Raw genomic sequence first — 20160 nt, 5'->3', positions numbered from 1 at the left:
AAGCTAACAATTCTTTCTCCTGACTCCCACGTTACAAGCATTTAACCGTATTTCTAGATGTGTACTATAGTGTTCACAAAAATGTAATAAATAGCATTCCAGAGGGAAAGCTATAGTGCCTCACGCACATATGGCATACAATTTCACTGAATTTCATCTCATTGAATAACACTCACTTTGAAATTTAAAATACTCCCCTTACAGAGAGCAATTACTATTTTTTAACTCGACAGCTGCAAACAACAGCACTTTTAAAGCGTGGCATTTTCTTTACTAGCTTTGAAAAATAGTTGTATCTCATCTCGAAAACAAAGATTACAGACATTAAAGAATTAGCGATTATCTTCTGTACCTGACTAATGAGGTTCAGAAGAAGTTTGCCCTCTGAGCCAACCAGGCACGTCAACAGCTGCGGAATCCAGGCCAACCACTGAATGGGTGGAACCCCGATACAGTACTTGTCTACTGCATCAGCTAAGGTGTTCTTATCATCATCAAAACTCAGTAGCCAGAGAACCTAGAAGAGAATTTTAAGAGGACATCTCTCAGCACTTAAATTCAAGACGTATCAATCATTACAATGGATAAAAAACCACAGATATTTTATTACTACGATATGAAGTCCTTTTGTGTGCCCTGGACACAAGAATTAACATTCATTATGCCTGTCCAAAATAATTTTTTCCCTTAGAAATAATATCTAAATAATGTAAAGAAATAAACATAAGTATTCTACTTGCTATGAAATAACTCAGAAAAAGCAAACACGACTGCATTCCACAAATTCTTTTGGGTATTGGTTGAGGTCTGGGTGGAAAATGAGGTATGTTTACAGAACCTAAAATATCCTATTCAGTTAAATTAACTTTGATGCAAGAATATGACTATTTCTTTTGGTGTTTTCAATTATTTTAATTGTCCACTCCTAATGTTGCTTTTTCAACAGTTTAGTTTAAATACAAATATATTAAGCACTGAGTAAAAACCACCAACAGTTACGCAATCAGACAGGGAGAATAATAAACTTCAGAGTGCTATCAAGGCCACTGTTAATCTAAAAAAATATTTTCTATGTTTGTTTCATATTCAAAATAAATTGTCTTCCACAGCATGCTACCATTTTTTAGATTTTCTTCATAAGAGACATTAAAGTAAATATCCTCAAGCTGAGGAATGTATACTGCAAAAAGAGCACTGAACATTATCCCAGCCTTTTCTGAAGGGGCGAATCTCCAATTCTTTTTGAGGCATCTCTAGATCTTACCTTTGCTAAGTATTTTCTTGATTTGCTCTCATTCTGATGACGGCACGCGTGCAGGTAGCAAGTAATAGCAGACACACCCAGGTGAAGCTGGCGTTCTTTCACAAAGATATTCTCCAGGTAATCGCCCCACATGGCCCATGCTTTCACGAGCACATCGTGCATCTGCACAGCTGCAGAAAAAGCTTTGTTTGCCTCTTCAGACCTGTATTGTGACGAGGAAGAATATTAGTTTTATACTAACAAAAAGTTACTAAATTACATAAGTCAGATTTCTGGTAGGATACTCAATTACTTTCTTGATGATATTTTTACATAAGTTCTCTTGCAAGGCCCTTTATGAGGCTTTTGTCTCAGCTTTCCTTAAAGTTCAGCACTGATGAAGGTAAATATGCTTCACAATGGAAACAATTATGTGTCTCAGATTTCCAGATACTCCCTGAAAAAACTAAAATTTGCAGTGTACTGCAATTGCAACCCAAGCAACAATACCTGCAAAAAGAAGAAAGAATGAAAACACAAGAAGAGCAGAAGCAAAAGTGTTAAAAAGTGCTTCTCTGTTGAGCTACAAAGGGAGTAAGAAAATGCAACACTGGAAGATGTCGCATTAAGTACCTTTGGGAGGGACTACATTCTACTTAACTTTCTCTCACAACAATCATGAAAACATTTACAATCAACGTTATCTGGGAAAAGTCAGTTCCTCATCCCCACAGCTTCAGAAGTTTATTTTCCAACAGGAAAAGTGAAGGATACGAAGGTTAATCACACAATTCTCGGTAACCAAATTATTTGTTTGATGCTTCTGAAGTGTTCTCTAGGTTTCAAGTGTTCCTAGTCGAAGATTTGGCATGATTCATCCCTATATATATATATGTATTTCTATATATACACACATCACTTGGATCTATGTAACCTTTCAGGAATATAAATAAAGGATGAGAAAACTCACATACACATAACTGAACTGTTGAAACTTTTGACACATTCCAAGATTCCTTAAGAGAAAGTGCTTCGCTTCTCCTTTACAGAATAAGCATTGAAATAAACCTTACGAAAGTAAGGTAATGCTTGTCTAATTATTTTAAATTAACTGTATTTTTTTAATATAAAAACATTAGCTTGGAGGATTAGAGTAATAAATTCAAATTATGAGCTATTACGGCAAAACTCTAAAGGAAGGCAACATCGTCTGACAAAGTATAAATTAGTTTCTACGTTACACAAATACATTACATGCTTTCAGAGGCTTCCTGCATGCTAGATGGAGGTTTTGAAGGCAACCACAGCAGCAGCCTTGATAGATGACTTTGTAACACTACTTCCCCTTTATAAAAAGGGGACTTTAAAGTTCTTCAGTTCTTTCGTCCTTCTCTACAATCCATCACTCCTGACACCTGAGATGACTTATTTAAAATGGCTCTATCACCTTGCTCACAAAACAGGCAGCACAGGGAGATGCAAGAGCAGAGGTGACCTTTAACTTCCAGTTTAGGAAATCGGTACTCACACATTCTCAGGTTCGACACTGCCACTGCTCCTAAGGTAACCTTCCTAAATTCCTCACCTCCGCTATGATGCTAAAAAATGCCTGTGTGCTTTTTGGTAAGATTAAGATACCGTAAGTACATCAGAAGCATATTTTAAAGAGAAAACATTGTCTCCATTCTTACAAGACAAACTAGATAATTTAGCTGCCTTTATCTGCATGAATTTAAAACAATTTAGAGAGATACAGGGAGGTACCCTTTCTTCTCTTCGCACCTCAGCTGAAACTAAGGTCGCTTACAGCCATAATAAAAAAGCACACGGCACTTTCCATCACAGTAATTGCATTCTGCCTATTTAAAACTCTCTCTTATATCCACAGAAGATGATATTCATCATTTTCTGACTTAAATTGCTATGTGAGGTTGCAGTGTACAGCTTAAAACCTGATGGATTTCCTTCTGTAAGTATCCACAATGCAGTGACAGAAGAATTATTCCACCCACACGTAACAGGTAGCAACACTGCCATTAAATACACATTCATACTAGAAGATGTTGAAGCCTGAAGGTTGTTTTGTTTGGGGTGGGGTTTTTGGGGGTTTTTTTGGTTGGTTTTTTTTTTTTTACAAAATTTGACTGCTAAGATACTTGTTTAGTGAATTAAGGAGATAACTTTTTTCCTTAATTTTACACTTAATATATACATTAAGAACATATTTAAAGCATCTTCCTATTGTCGACTATGCCAAGACATCAGTTAGACATCAGTTTGTTTAAGTAAGTACTCACAGAACTAGGGAAAAAAAGAATGTTTCTTAAGCTGCAAAGCTTTAAACAAACCTATTCTCCCTGCCTCTTCCATTTCCCCTTGAAATACAGAACTTTTAAAAAAGAACCAGTGCAACGTTTGCTTTAACTAGGTTCTTTCCTATAGCACTTAAAAACACAACCAACAAGTACATCTTCAAACTGCAAAGGAACTCTCATGTATACTTTTACTTTCTAATACAGCTGTGACAAATTTTAGGTTGGTGTAAACATGTGGAAAAGCTTTCCACCTCAAACAGTGTCTGGAAATACTTCAACTGTGTTTTTCTCAGATGCGTACCAGCGCCTCTTCCAGCCCACATACTTACTTGTTAATCTGCGCCAAGAACATTCCCTTCAATGCATAAAACTCAGCAGTCATCTCCTTGGTGAAGTACTTCAGATTGGTTGACTCAATAACTTCAAGACCCTGTTACATAAGCCTTAGTGAGAAAAGCCTTCTAAAATGGAATGTTTTATTAAGATGAAAGTGCCATAAAACAACAGCCAAAATACTGCCTTGAAGTATAAATAGCAGGAGCTTCTACGGTTTAATTTTCACTTTAAAAAAATGTGTACTGTCAACAATTAAGTTTACACTGGAGTACACAAGACTATTAGATACTACAGACAACATTCACTAGGTGATCACTGGTCTTTTCTATCTTGGGGGTTTTTGTTATATTTTTAATTTATATTATGTTGCATTATATTATTATTATCAAGGTCCCAGTTTACTGACCTTACAATCATGTCAGTGGGTTTTGCCTACAATCATGTTTTTTGCTTTCCTTTTAACACATCCAATTTCACCTCAGTTTGCCAGCATCCATCACTCACGTGTCAGACACTCAAAACTAAGAGCTTCAGTTAGTTTTGCAATGGTACTGTTTCTTCCTATCACAAATAATACAGTTTTCAAACTCCCTTCCATTTATCTATCTTGTAAGATTTCAAAACGCATCTTCGAACTTTACTTTTTATTTGTCTAATTTCTATTACACTCATCGAATTCGGCTCAATGAGGACAACGATTGCTTTTGACTAACAGCATTACTTAAAACAACATGGTATATGCATGGTATAACACGGCCAATGAAATTCAGATCCTGTTGTGTATATGGGCAGTTTATTTAAATTAATGTATCCCATGGCCCTTGTAATATCCCAGGTTCTTGCTTCAGAGATAAAGCTACCGTACCTGCATACACTCATTTTTGCCCATGACTCCAGCCAGCTGAAGATAGCATTTCACTTGCTGGCGAATCTTCTGGAAGCAGTCCACGATGGGCACAGTTGGAATTGTATGAATGCGACTCAGTATATCCAGAGCTACGTTGACCAGTCCTTGTTTTCGAGCTATCTTTCCATATTGGATGATTGCCGATGCAGAAGCATGAACTCCCAACATAGCGTTATTAGAACTAGGATCATGCTGGGAGCTATTTTCATATGCAGTTACAATGGCTAGAAACAAAACACAAAATGTTTGTCATAAATGAAATATTATAAATAGCAGTATCTTACAAAGCAATACATGTGAGATGACGACTTAAGATAATGAGACACTTAAATGGAAACTGAATAAAAACAAACACTTGTCAAAATCAACTACTTTGTCGTATGTTAAAATAAAAAAAACCCCAAGGACTTATTTCAAACAATGTGTTGTCTGGAAAATTACATGATGAATGCATGCTGGACCAGGCAGTTTTACCCTGGTAATGATGTTGCCTCCACATGAAAATGCTGCTCCAGTGGGATAAATCATCTGATACAATAGGTAACCTGTTCCTCCAAGTCTTTACAACAGTCTTCATATCATGTAAGCTGTTGTTTCTCCCCAGGTTAGTTGGTTGCAATCCTGCATTTATTTGGGCTGCTTCTTGAAGTTCAATTATTTGCTGTGCTGCCTAGAAAACATTAAACAGTATAAATTATCATAAATTATAGTAAATTATCATAAAGGATAGCCAGCCAATTTCACTGCTCAAAAAAGATCTCCGTGAATGATGCCACCTTTAAATGATCAAGTAAAGATCAAGTGATTTATGCTGTTTTAGGGACCTGCCTATTAGTTGCATGAATGTCCTTTATTCAATCTAATCACAAACAAAATAGAGGAAAAAAAAAATTCATGAGACTGATTCAACACTTCAGTCACTGACTTAAATGTTAAATTCATCCACTGAATCACCAGCACAGAATTTATACCAATGGGCTGTTTGTCCTGATAAACAAACTGATTATATTAAAAAATAAACGTGCCATAAAGTACTTTCTCATATGCTTGCAGAAGTCTCTGCAAAACTTCAGGCTCCTCTCTTCTCAAGGGATGGAGTACAAACACCAAGCAGTTCATTTCATGAACACTTCATTCTGACAAAACTTAATGACCCAACACCATTTCGTTGCAAACAGACATGAAAGATTTACACTTAATGTGTTCTTCTCTTTTACTTTTTCTTTTTTTTCCTTAACAAAACAAGCAACCAACCCCCAAAAACAAACAAAAAACCCAAACCACAAAAACACAGACACCAAAGGAAAGAGTTTGCTGGACTCTACACTCTCTTCACCCTCATCCATTTCCCTCCTACATATCTAAATAAAACCAGAGTTTAGAATCAAATTCTCCCACACGTTTGGACTTACTACATTCAACCTTAAAAAAACATTTTTAACAGAACTTATTAGTATAAATTCTCTGGTCATGATCTGACTTCTAAATAGAAACTTGAATGTACAGAAACAATATCTGCATGTTCCTGGAAGTGTTACTTTAAAATGGTCTGCAAAGACCTTAGCTGACGAGTTCCTTAATTTAAGGATGGCTTTCACTGACACCTACTATCCTCAAATTAATGAGAGGAACAAAGGGAAGACAGCAGCAGTCTCAAACCTACTGAAGGAAGCAGACATCTTGTTAAAACTTCAGCAACCTGAAGGCCCCGAAACTTTAATGGAATTTAATTACTTGTAGTACAATAAAACCAATGTAGTATTCTCCAAGCTACCTCTTGGCAGATAACAGTTGTATTCACTGTTAATCAACCAAATAAGATAACTATTTGGGGGAAAAAAAAAAGCAGTTCAAATTTATAAAGTGAAATCTCTTGAAACAAAATAAATTAAACAAAGTAATATTTTCCTACAATCATCTCAGTATCAGCTCTCACAATAGCTTAACCTTCATCCTACACCCATTCATCAGGTAAACTTAATTTTCTCACAGGTATTTAATCACATACTATCTGATATTAAAAGAAAGTAATTACAGCAGTGCAAATTCATGGCTGCATTTGTACCTCTGTCAGTCTTTGACTAATTTATCATTTCTTCATGAGGGATATATACATATTAGATTATTTTAAAAGCCTGTTTTAATTGATATCTGAAAGCATTTAAATATTTATTTAGCAGTACTAATCCTTTCATGCTGCAGATACTGCCTGTCTTAGCGGAGGGAAAACGTGAAATACCACTGAAAACTTAGCAGGAAGGAATTTATTTCATCAAGAAGCCTTCTAAGAGTATTGCATCAGTTCAAGCAAATGAAACACTGCACTTGCCTACTTGAAAATTTCTCTCAATATGGAGAAAACTTTCACATTCATTCACTTTATCTGATGAATCAACCTGCATTACAAAAATGCGAAGGTACGGGCTGCTGTATAAGCTCTACCCACAGGTACAGTCATTTCAGTAAAGGGATCTTAGATCATGCAGATTTGGCTACTTATGAATCCCACCAGGCATGAGAGACAGGATGAAATGACTGATCTTACACAGAATTACAGAAGCCGTTACGTCAAATGGAACTCAGAAAGTAGAGTCCTCTGTGTTCTAAGTGGACCATTTGTGAATAACAAAAAGCACAGGATTTGAACAGATCTTGTCTTGAAAGTGAATTGTCAGTGTTAGGTGAACAAAATAACACTTCTCACAAGCAAAAATAAAGATGTACCTGGTGTACGGCATCTTAAAACCCGTTTACATCCAAATACATGCTGGAAAACAGTACGTTGTTTGCTTTGTAGTATTTAAAGATTCGAGAGCTAAAATATGTCATACTTATTTAAGTATTAAGAATACGTTTAGCAAGAGTGAAAGGAAAGTAATCTTTTACTTTACTGGTTGCTTGTTTTGTTAAAGAAAAAAAAGAAAAAGTAAAAGTAATCTTTTACTTTCCTTATTTCAAACACACTCCTTTACAAAAACACAAAATAGCGTGTTCTGTTTCAAGAGCAAAATGCTTTTATCATTCAGAAGCAGCCAATGGGTTCTACCTTCTCCCATAAATGCATGGCAGAATTAAGAAAAAAGTAAATAAGCAGAAAAATGGTACAAAAAACATTAACTTTGCCCATCCTCTGTGTACACACTGGGTTATCTAACTGGAAAGTTATTCATCCTTTACAAGTCAAGGATTCAAGCAGGCATGTGAGAGTTTACTTGAACATCAGTGCTGTTTAAAGTCATTCACAGGACAGTATGAAATCCAAGTAATAAACTTCTTCCTCTGTTTTAAATTGTCTTGACAAAGAATTAAACTAAGATTAGATTTTACTCAACTTCTGGCCAGTGTTTTATTTATTTGTTACATAGAGAGGCACTGGGGGTTCATTTGTTTGTTTTTAAAATTCTTGTAACCCCAGGTTCATTAATTATCCCTCACTTCATTTTGGACAGGACAGCTCACTGGTTCATCGCCAGAATTCTGCCCCTACTTAAGAACAAGTTTCTCTCAAAATTTCATGTTTGCTGTGTTCATTTTTGTCCAGAACATGTATAGATCTCTTTCAGATCACAAACCAGTAAGGCCACTGTGCTCCATCCACTTGATTCAAGCAGTCTGTTCCTTCTCGGTTCAGCAGAAGGCCCCTAGCAGAGGTTATCCCTGACTCAAAACTTCCAGCTGACCTACTCATACAAGTCCTCTATAACAGACTGGAATCAAAATGAACCAATCGGTTGCAAGTGGTAACATCTTCAGTCAGCACAGTTGGATTTGGACGATGCGCGTTCACAAGCAGACAGGGAGCGTTACTGCAATACGGCCTTCCACACAGACCAAAGACACATTCTTTCCTTTAGCTGGGATCAGATTAGAAGATGGGACCAGAGATCACTCTTCCCAACCCGTAACATCTCTCAGTCTGTGAAGCAATGTGATCCAAAACAGCAATTCTTTTTACAATATCGCTATAAGATTTTAATGTAATGTTGAACAGAACTTGCCAAACTAGCTGGCTGAACAACTAATAAGGCTGAAGAGCAACGCACGAAGCTCTGAGGTACATGTTAGTTTATCAAATAAAATCCACTATACTTCTTGGCAGAATCTGTACACAATTAACTCCCTGTCGAGTGAGAACTATCATATACTTAAAAACTAGATTCCTTCCTACTTCTTTCCCTGATGTGAATCAGAACATTTAGCAACATAACATAGAAATGACAAAGAAAATTAAGGCTCACATTAGCCAGAATCTACGGTATTTTTCCTAAAGGAAGTAGTGCTCGCTTGAGAAGTCCTTCACTAACAACAGACTTTTATAGTTTTTGGTTCTTTGACCCTAATGCTTAAGGCACAGGGATGTTCAGAACCTGTGCAGCCTGTTCAGAATGCCACTCCTCAAAGAAACACCAGCATTTCTAAACACACTTCTCCCTTACAGGGTATTAACAGTTCAGATATTAAAAAAACCAACCATAAATAAATAAAGAACATAGGAGTATGTTACAACTGACAAAATTCCATACCGCACTTAACGTATTTAACTGAAAAGAACACTTAGGAGGTTATTTCAACATTTCTGCAAATAACACAAGGCAATAAAACACCCACCCGAAACGGACCTCACTTCAAAACCCGCTGAATGTTCAAGATCTCCAAGTACCGCAGTGCATTATGTATTAAGCCACAACAAAAGCTGAGCCATCAGATCAATTTTTAAGTAGCTGCCTCTGAATACTACAAACAGAATGGAGCCAGGTAGACTATAAAAACTTTAAAAGGAATACGAATCGAAATACACATTCTACAACTTTTAACAAAAAGAACATCGTTATGAAAAACCAATCAGTACTACACAGTAAAATATTTCATGCTCACAGTTACTGTAAGTCTTTATACCTGTAGAATATAGCTGGCAATAAAAAACTTGTCATTCTTACCTGGAGAAGGGGAGTATGAACGTGTGAGACGACGTGAGGAAGCCTTCGCCATTCTCGAATGGCTAAACTACTTGCCATCTCTACCAGACGCTCAATGAAGTTAAGCTGTTGCTCTTCTGGATGGCAGATTGCTAAGTATCCTCTGTACATGTTCACTTTCCACGCCATCTCCTTTGGACAACTCAACTCCACCTGGAAATGAAATAGAGCAAAGTCTAGTAGAAATTATTCATACTCAGAGACTTCTTGAAGTTATTTTAAGTCTCCTTAAGCAAACACTCAGGTTTGGGTTTTTTTAAAATGTAGCTCAATTTTTGTAATACCAGACTAAAATATCAATATTTCTGTCATTAAAGGGGTTTCAGCTGTCAAAGTTACTGGCAAGGGCAGGCTAGCAAATAAACTGCGAATTCAGCACAAGAGTAGAAATGCCTGCATCCAACCTGCTCTTCAGGTATTTTTACACTGACAACTCTAGTGTAGCTCAGAGACAACTGAGTGAGCTCAAAACAGGCTTGCAGCAGGAGCACAAAGCTCACTGCAAACCAATTCACCCTGGATAAAGACAAAAGATGCTTATCAGCAGGTAACAGGTATTACCTCTGTAACGCTTCAGGGGCTCCACAACAAGTAATGTCAACTTCTCACTGAAAAGGATTCTGTCCCTATATGTCAGCACATTATAATTCTTAATTGCCTGCTCTGGGACATTAATAAGTTTATGAGAATAAACAGTTAATAACTTTTAAGTCCTCTACAATTAGCCTTCCCATTTCTGACAAAGTCATTTCTGAGTAGAGGTGGAAAGCCAGGCCATAGGGCTAAAATAATTCAAAAAATAATTTTACACTGTTTTCTTAAAATGCAGGAACAATAGAGATATGGCAACTAAAACAGGCAAAATACTTGAATTGCCTAGCAACTAAATTCTGTGTGTACTTTGCAGCAAACTTGCATTTAACCAACACTCACGAGCGGACACTGCGGGCCTTAAATCGAGGACATTTTCACTTCTCTCTCGCTTTACATCAAACCCTTTACAAATTGATATGCAACACAGAAATCCCTCTGCATTATCTTCTTGTTGATAGTCTGTATCTTAACCACACGATTGTTATTTCTGTTATCCTCAACCGACTTTTACGCCTGAGCCAACAAAGAGAAACTGCCAGGTAGCAACCTTATACTTACACAGTGAAAATAATCTCTTACATTATTACATTACCTACTGGATCATTAAACACAATGGCAATCTGAACAAATGGAAATGAGTCTTGAGTCCTATCAAAGGCTACTTGCTATTTTAATAGCTCGACTTTAATAGGCAGATTATTAAAAATGTTTCACCAAGATTTACAAAAACTAATACATATTTGCCATCTTTTCTGACCTTTCTTGTTAATCTACCATGGAACTTGATAAAAAACAGCCACATTAAAGTATATCAATAAAACTGGAGCAGTGAGTATAACAGCACAGAATAAATTATTCTTTCACATCCTAATATTTACGCAAACATGTCCTGACACTTTTACAAAAATCTGAGCAGAGCCACAAAAAGCTCCATTTATGGCTTCAAGCAGCATCTTCTCCTTGGTTGTTTAGTAAATGTCTCACTACTGAAAACATCTCATTTAACACAACTGCAGCTAAAGTGTATCAGCAGTTCCTTGCAGTCGTCATTTCCACTCAACTTGCAAACCTCCAAAACCAGAACCTGTCAGATATGATCTATTTCATTCTGTTAGCACTCAAGGTTTATAATACATTGTACAATACAGCTCTTATTGGAGGCTTTAAAGGTTTCTCAAATAACATTCCTTCTATAACTAGCTACCAAAGTTGCATACTTAAATATGACACATAATATCAATTGTTACAAGAACAAAAGAAGTTAATTAAAATGTAAATACAACCTGTAAGATAATGTGTAGCATATGCAGCTTGCTACTTATAGATTTGGCTTGACAGGGGCTGATAAATGAAAAACTACATCTTTAGAGACACCTATTTAATTTGAACCATAAGTACTCCAAATACTGAAAAATTCCATTTCAAATGTTGCAATGGTTGGACACCTTTAATTTAAGTTCCATCAAAAGACAACACTACCTTTAATTAATTAAACAACTTTTACTGTTTCCATAGTTCAGCCTTTAGAGAAAAACATAGTGGTTGTATCCGTTTTCCCTTCTGCCAAAAGAAAGCGTTACAGAGAAACAAACACAGTACATTTACACAAATGTAATACTCAGTCTGATTTTGAAGAAAGTAAGAGAGGCACACAACTCAGCACACTTATCATGCAAGACTAAGTTGTCAGAACAAAGCATGCTGTTATGATATTTTGTATACAGAAACTTCATCCTGCAAGATACTGGAATTAAAGCATGCTCAGCATTTTTCATAATCATATTTTATCTTTTGCAAATATTATGAGACTAGACAGCGAACTGTCAATTTGAGATGGTAGGTATTGGTTCACAATTTCGACTGCACTGATGATAAACCCCCATTAAGTGAGAGACTGACTGTTCTGGCTTGCTCTTTGCGATATGAAAAAGCACTGCCTAGGGCTCTGCTCAGACTTTTGTCAGTAAAATCATATTTTAAATATGCAGTTCACCCCCTTATTCCAAACTCTGGCATCTTTAGCAGAGCAACTCCAGTAATGTCACACTATATAACAGGAGCGCAATGAACCTCAGTAGGTTCCTTTCCACTTGTGATTTAATCCAGTATTGCCTGCTTTCAGATTTCATAAGGAGAAAGTTACCTAAATATGGTCGTTTTCCTTGCACTCAAAACTTGCTCTCAGATAAAAATATCTACCTATGTATTTTCTGTTGCACCTTTTCAGAAAATGAAGCATCATTTTCAGCATGTTTCCCCAGCCATTTAAGCTTTATTCATGTACACACACACAAAAAGTTTATGAACATTTGGAAAGGAAAAAGATCTTCTAGCTTTAAATCTTTCAAAATGTTGGGGTTTTTTTTTTTTCTTTCTTTTTTTTTCTTTCGCCCCCCCACATTCAAACTGTTTAGCAATAGCCAGAACTTCACGGAGCATTCAATCATCAAGTACATGGATAGGACGGAATACACAGAGTCTCATGAGTGAAACCCAGGAAAGGACAAAGGGAAGGTTAAATGTTTTACAAGTGCATGTTGTTCAGTAAAATGAATTACAAGTAGAACACAATAATGAACTCCATAATGAATCAGGAAAATCAATAGCAGGAAAAAACAAACCATACATAGCATCCACTAACAAATGAAGATGATTACTACCTACACTTGCCACACACAAGGTTCCACAGTTTCTAACAAAAGAAGCTAAGTACAGTGCTGGTTTCTAAAACAATATATAATAGGGAGGGCACAGCTATGCTACTTCAGGTACAATTTGCCCAGAAAGGCTGTGGCATCTCTTAACAGATACTAAAATTCTACCAAACAAATCAACCTGATCTACTTGGGCCCTGCTCTGAATGGAGCACTGGACCAGATGACCTCCAGAAGCCCCTTCCAACTCAAACTACTTTACGATTCTGTAAACTTCACATTAATCTATAACAGTAGAGTCATCAGTGCATTTATCTTATCTGGAAACCTTGGAACAGCAGAAAATTCCAAACTCAAGTTTTCCAGTTCCTCAGGATGTTAAATAAGGTACTTGAAGGAAACAACTCAAATGTCCCCCTCCAATATTGCATTATTTTAAATAATACCACATACCCAAAGAGGGGGTCCCATTTGAGTTTCTCCATATATACCTGCTGGCACACACTTCCACAGCAGCATTTATTGCTTTTTAATGACTCAGTCCCATGCACGATGTCATTCACCTGTCCTGGCTACATTTCTTACATAGTACAGCTTTATAAACAGATTGAAAAAGAACCAAGTTTGTAACTTGTCTGTTGAAATGACATCCTTCCATTGCCGAAAAACCCAGCTGTGAGCTAGGACATCAAAGAAAACTTCAAAAGAGCAGTTCTCTGTGTCTGAAATGAACTGTAATGCTGACTTGTTAGAAACATAATCAATAAAATTAACAAAGAAACTAAACATCAGCACAAAAAGCCCGCACTCACCTGCACCAGAGCCTCCTTCATAGCAGTCCAGTTTGAGACCCTCCATGCACATTCCAGTACCAGGTAAGGATTTATGTGACCTTTTGATTGGCCATATTCTGTCAAAGGTTCCCACTGGTTCAGTTCTTTTGAGCAACTAAGAAAATCAAAACCACTCTCAATTTGGTTAACAAAAAAATTAAATTTCAATAAAAATTACTATATATGTTGTGTATCAGAATATTATGTGCATATTTGTTTGTCTGAGAACAGCTTTGCAAGTACTGCAGAAGTTTTATCCAGATTGGAAGATTTTTTTTTTGTTGTTATTTTTATTACCAGTTATAATACAGAAATCTGTGAACAGAGAAGAGCTGCATTTTGTGTCTCCCAGAATAACCATTTTATATAAAAAACCCCAAATTTTAGCTCCAGTCTGTTTCCACCAACAGCAAATTTAATTTTTACAACACTTCAAGCATATCACTTCTAAAGGTCTGTTAAGGGAGTAAAAAACAGCTTTTTTTATTCCCTTAAGTTTCACTTTATCTGAGCTAAGTTGATTCTCGTAACTAATGTTTTAAACTAGCAGAGTACATTACTTCTATTGCAGGTTAAAAATACTCGTTCTACATCAGCTTTAAAGTCTTACCGAATCCAATGATCCTCCCAGAGCTGATACTCAGGAAAGATTGAAGGAGAAGCATTGTTCCGTTCGTGCTCTTTTTTAGCCTTTTCCATTGCTTTTTCATAAGTTTCTTGGGCCTAGAAAAAATTCAAACCATTTACTTTTTCCATCTGCTACACACAGATTAACACAAAATTTTTTCCTTCTAACAAAAAAGTGAAAAGAAAACTTCTATAAATTCTAAGTTAAAAAAAAAAAATCATTCCTGAATATAGTTGTTATTTGGCAGTTCAAAATTCTCACCTTATCTAGGTATTACATGGCCTTAAACTCCTATATTAGCCAGCAGAGAAGCTGTGGCACTTTCTGTTTAATAAGACTGAAATTTTTATTAATATCCACAATATTTGCTCACTGACCAGGAAATTCATTCTGACAGTAGAACTACTCAAATTGTTTCTAATATCAAGAATGTACCTGTTCAAAAAAGCCATGTTGTTCATAGGCAATGGCTGTTGCTGTCTCTGGGAATTTACAGCGTTTCTGCCACAGTCCAGCCCACATATCCTCCTCTTGCAACAAAGAATAGAGCTCAGCAAGGGAATCCAGGATTTCCTAGAATGTTAAGCACGCATATTCCTCCACAGTCAAACTGTCATCATAAAGCACAGCAGAGAGCAAAATCACATATTCTACACTATGGCAAACAGAGAGACATGGAAATGGAGAAATGTTTATAGAAACTCTTTTAAAAAATCTTTAAGGCGAGTAAACAGTAACAACCAAGTACTGAGAAGAACAACACTGCATTACATAAAAAAACCAAAACCACCTGTGGCTTGTACATTGATTCTTGCTAATCTTCCCTAATACAGCAGATCAGTTAGTAAAAAACAAAATTGTTTAACAAGCCACCAACTCAGTCTTTAATGTAAAAACAATCTGTAATACGTAGCTTCTTCAAGCAATTACAAACACGCCAAGATAGATCATAACTACCCGACAGACTATTAAACACAACAGCACCTGTTTACAGGGAACTCAGTTTTGCTAAGTTAATAATTCTTTAAGGTCATATACCAACAGATTTGATTAGGGAAAGCACAGTCCCTTTGAGGGAGAAAGAGACAATACAAACTTCTACTCAAGATTTACAATTAAGGGCAGAAATGGTTTCATTTAGTTCTGCAGTGCTGCAAAGGGTTAGAGGTAAAAGCAGGTGGAAAAGAGGGACAAAGAGAGAAAAATATGATAACATCTGTGACAGATGAAAGAAAAGGACGATAAGCAGGGAAGACAAGAAGTAGCCAGTGTTGTCTCTGTATTAAGGAATGGACAGGAATTTATTCACCAATTTAAAAAGCAAACTCAATCATCTTAGTAGCCTTTTTCAACCGAAATGATTCTACGGAACTATTTTAACACCCTGTTACAGTGTTTTCCTCTTTACATTTCACAAGGTATTTCAGTTAATATAACATTACCTGTTGAGGAGGAGTTATGCTTTCCTGCTCATAAAACTCTGTTGTCTGTTTAGGCTTAATTTGTAGGCTCAGTCCTTTTTCAAAGGCTTGATGTTCCAGCATCAGTGTAGAACGAAACCAGAGATTGTGAGTTTTACCCAAGTATTTCAGGACACAAGGTCTGATGGGAATGGGAGGAACACACTGTGACATTGCCTCAACAAAGCAATTCAGTGCACTCGGCTGGCAATCTCGCTGTACTTGATGGCTACCACTGCACAAGAAAGGGCTTATTTCACCTGCTAGAGCCTAGAAGAAAAAACAAAGGATAGTTATCTCTTCATTCAGATTCTTCACTTAGCGAATTTACATTCAAAATCTTGTTAATACAGAGAACAATCATTTGGTAAGTGTATTTTTCTCCTTGTAAATTGAAGGGTCCTATTTATTTCAAAAGATGTATTGATAGAGGTATACAGCAGTCACTAGGCACAGAGAATGGCAAACTTCTCAAATCAAGTGCACAAGTAATTTATCAGAAATCCGTTTTCCTGAAACACCAGTCATTTACAAAGAGGAATTTGTAAGTGAGGAGAGAAAGATTCTCACATGTTGTTGTCTGTCAGACAAGATTTTCCAAAGTCGTGAAAAAAGCTGTATCCAAGTCTTCTCTGCTAATGGTGTAGAAATATGACATAACTGAACAAAGGCACTTAGCAATGCTCCAGTCTAGAGAAAAAAAAGAAAGAGAATTATATAAATGGCAAAACTACAACCAATAGTATGGAAAAACAGTTCAGTTACACAGTTGTTTAAGCAGTAATACAAATGCCTTTTCTAACCAAAGTATCAAAAATGTGTTTCCTTTAACAATACAGACTACTGTAACAAGAATTTAATCCTATTTTCATGTTGATTGAGAATGATTCATTACTGTAACAGGTTAAAAAAAAAGAAGGAAATAAAAAAGTTTCTTAACTTTGGTAATAGGAATGATCAAGTTAATTGGATAAAGCTGTCATTACTGAGAGAAATATTTCAATGTTTCAGTTGAAATTATCTTCCTAGCAATTGCTAAAACATAAGATGCCAATACACTTTTTTGATCCTATACCTTGACACGTTTTTGATGTTATACCCTGTCTCTGCCATCATTATTTTCTTAAATGAACAGTAAAACACATCAATAGGTGGAAGAGAATGAAATTTAACTTTGTAGGAAAGGTATACAATAACAACTAGCACAGAAATGTAAGCTTAAGAATTTTTTTACCCTATGCAAATAAGAAATTACATCAGACAAGAGATGTCTATAGAGAAAAAACCCATCAACTAGAATCAGAAGTGTGAAATGAAAAAAAAAAAAGGAGGAAAAAAAAAAAGGTGCGTCAGGCCAGTTGTAAGATTTCAGTATTAAAATGATTTGTCAGGAAACCAACGACCTGTACCAACCTTCACTTCCCGAAGAGAGTCAAGAAATTTGTCATGGCGGTTGGTCAACATGTGCAGCTGATTGCCAATGTCCTTCTCAGAAAGCTCCTTGGTTTTAGGTGTACTGGTCTGATCTCCCGGAGCCAATTCGATGTCTATTTCAACATCCTGTACAGAAATAAACACAAAGTATGCAGGTATTTTCTAAGTATTTTCGCTTTTTAAACAAATAAAAAATACCCTTCCAATCAACTTATTTCACATCTCACTATTTATTCGTGCCAGCTCTTCAGGTTTAGATATGTCACTGTTATAGTGCTATAGTAAAGAAATGGCTAAATGAATGAATAAGCTCTGAGAAACCCATACATGGTTAAACCACAATGTATTGATCACAAGATACACTGAACAACCTACGCATATAATGTTCAAGACATTCTCCAAACTTAATTGATGACAAACTCAGAAGAGCTATACTCCATCAAAAAGATTTCTTTTTCTATAGTATGTCTGCAACTTACCTCTTCTTTGGATTCACTGTTTTCCCTTTCCCGAGGCTCTTGTTTGACATGGGTTACCATAGCGAATGCTGCTCTATCATGACTGTCAGCAAGGTTGATAACGTTGGTGATAGAGGGCAGCATAGCCCCCTGACAGCTGGTTCCAATTGTAGTATTTCTTTCACACACTGCCAACAGGAGCTAAGACATGAAAAAAAGCAAGAAGAGCTGTTAAATATAAATTTTACTTTATTACAAGGAAAACATCACTATGCTTTAATACATACAAACAAGATAAAAGTTTCAATAATACATTTAAGGTCTATTTGTCACCTTTATTCAATAAATACACTAATAGATTTTCATCCTAATCTGATCACATTTTGTCACCATTCTGAAGTTCATGACCATACTTTCAAGACTGTATTTTCAAGTCTCTCCTGAAAATACTGAAGAAACAGGAAACTTCTACGCCTGAATTCTCTATTTTGCACTTTTTAACACATGTGTTTAGTGCTCTCAGTAAGCTAACGGGTATAGAATCTCCCAATAACAACAGAAGTCCTCCCAAAAAAGTTAGGAGGAAAAAAAAAAACAAAACCCAAACCAACCCACAACGCTGTTTTGTGTCTCTGGAAGGAGTTTTAAGTTATCCTCTTATAAAACTTTGTACTAAGGCAGAGTAAAAACTTGTCCTCACAGGCACTGCAAACAGGTTTAGTCCCATTTTGTCTTATACAAACCAATTAAAGATGCAATTTCATTTTAACACAACCTCACCTAACAGTGGTCAGTGGTCATGCCACCAGTGCAGCCACTCTACCCTTAATGGTTTTCTTGAAACCATCTACTATAACAACCCTTGCACTTTTTTTTTTTGTAATCACCATCCTATAATAGAGACGGGTTTTCTTAAGTAGTATTAACCTGGTCATTAAGCTTCCTGCAAAGAAAATAGATTTTAAAGCCTGATATTAAAGCCACTTTCCAAGCATCACCATTTCAGGATTCAGACACTGCATTTATTTCTAAGCACCACTGGAAGTATCTAAGACAGCAAACTTGTTATTTTTAGCTTTGATAATACAAAATAGAAGACACAAATTTAATAATGCTTTTACACAGAGATGAGAAAAATGGGGAATAATACATATTTCTGTAATTATAATTGTATTTCTGATACAAATCATTTCCCTACCTCAATGCACTGTTTTATCCAAAAGTGATTTCCCATTGCTTCCCAGTTTTGAGAGCAGGTCACATAAAGCAGGCGCTCATAAACACGACGTTTCATAGAATTGTCAAAAACCTCAAAAAATTTAGCTCGTATGAGTGGCTGGGCACAACGCAAACCCGAAAGAAATGCCGGCTCGAGTTTAGCAGTAAGTTCACTACCAGAAAGATTCTCATCCCTAAAACGAATAAAGATTAAATGACGGAGACATTAGAAAGAGAAGCCTTCTCAGGTTTGTATATAAAATACTAAAAATCAAAAGAAGTGACATTCTGTAGAAGCCCACATGATATGGCATGCGTCCAGGTGCAGTATTTGAGAGAAACAGCAAAAAAAAAATACTGCTGCTTCTTAGAAAAATGCCCGAGAACCACTGTAAAACCTCTCTCAGAATAAAAATTTTATCATAACTGTGAAACAAGTTCAGCCACATTGGTACCTTGTTTGAAATGGCAAAGGATATTCATTGATAAAAACTTCCTCCCATCATGTCCCCATCAGGGTTTTGCAGAGTCAACCAGAAAACAGAAAAGCAGCAAACAGCAACTCAAAGTCATGTGAATCATCACCACAGAATTAAATACTTGGCATTTGTTGATAAGGTAAGTTTTCTAATTATTTCATCATGTTACTAAACCTGACGATTTAGCAAGGAAAGTTAATTCTCCTGAACGTACAATTTACAATAAATTTCAAAAAAAAAAAAAAACCAAAAGAAAACTTTATATACTATAGATGTGAAGAGACAGACTGCCTGGAAGTGTTCGAGGCCAGGTTGGACGGGCCTTGGGCAGCCTGATCCAGTGGGAGGTGTCCCTGCCCAGGGCAGGGGGGTTGGAACTGGACGGGCTTTAAGGTCCCTTCCAACCCAAACCATTCTACGATTCAGCTGTCACCACGGTGTTTAGAATACAACCAGCTACGAGGATGCCCTGGTATCTTGGGAAAGGAAGAGGTTGAAGCAGTGGAGATATTTTAACAGAGCCAAAAAGAAAATCCTTTCTAAGGAACTGTGGTCTCAGGGAAACAAAGTCATTTTGCATGTAAAAAAAAAAAAAACAAAACCCACAAAAACCCCACAAAATAAA

At 36.3% G+C, this 20160-nt stretch overlaps 1 protein-coding gene across 4 annotated transcripts in view; it reads right to left on the bottom strand.

Moving 5' to 3' along the window:
- Nucleotides 1-20160, bottom strand: part of TRRAP (transformation/transcription domain associated protein) — a 76901-nt gene that overhangs the window by 19274 nt on the left and 37467 nt on the right. For 2 of the 4 annotated variants that reach the window (XM_069870550.1, XM_069870551.1), the window contains exons 48-61: nt 19037-19250; nt 17860-18039; nt 17360-17506; nt 16517-16636; nt 15929-16216; nt 14922-15059; nt 14469-14581; nt 13838-13973; nt 9739-9930; nt 5243-5471; nt 4760-5025; nt 3888-3988; nt 1265-1466; nt 353-517 (exon numbers count right to left, since the gene is read on the bottom strand). In XM_069870550.1, the coding sequence (XP_069726651.1) occupies nt 353-517; nt 1265-1466; nt 3888-3988; nt 4760-5025; nt 5243-5471; nt 9739-9930; nt 13838-13973; nt 14469-14581; nt 14922-15059; nt 15929-16216; nt 16517-16636; nt 17360-17506; nt 17860-18039; nt 19037-19250 (2491 nt within the window). The remainder of the gene's footprint in view (nt 1-352; nt 518-1264; nt 1467-3887; nt 3989-4759; nt 5026-5242; nt 5472-9738; nt 9931-13837; nt 13974-14468; nt 14582-14921; nt 15060-15928; nt 16217-16516; nt 16637-17359; nt 17507-17859; nt 18040-19036; nt 19251-20160) is intronic. The other 2 variants (XM_069870553.1, XM_069870554.1) reach the window with 1 other exon arrangement.

This window comes from Phaenicophaeus curvirostris, chromosome 16 (assembly GCF_032191515.1).
Source record: "Phaenicophaeus curvirostris isolate KB17595 chromosome 16, BPBGC_Pcur_1.0, whole genome shotgun sequence".
Classification (NCBI taxonomy): Eukaryota; Metazoa; Chordata; class Aves; order Cuculiformes; family Cuculidae; genus Phaenicophaeus; species Phaenicophaeus curvirostris.
Note: the sequence above shows the minus strand (reverse complement) of the source record. Positions and strands in the feature narration are given on the sequence as shown.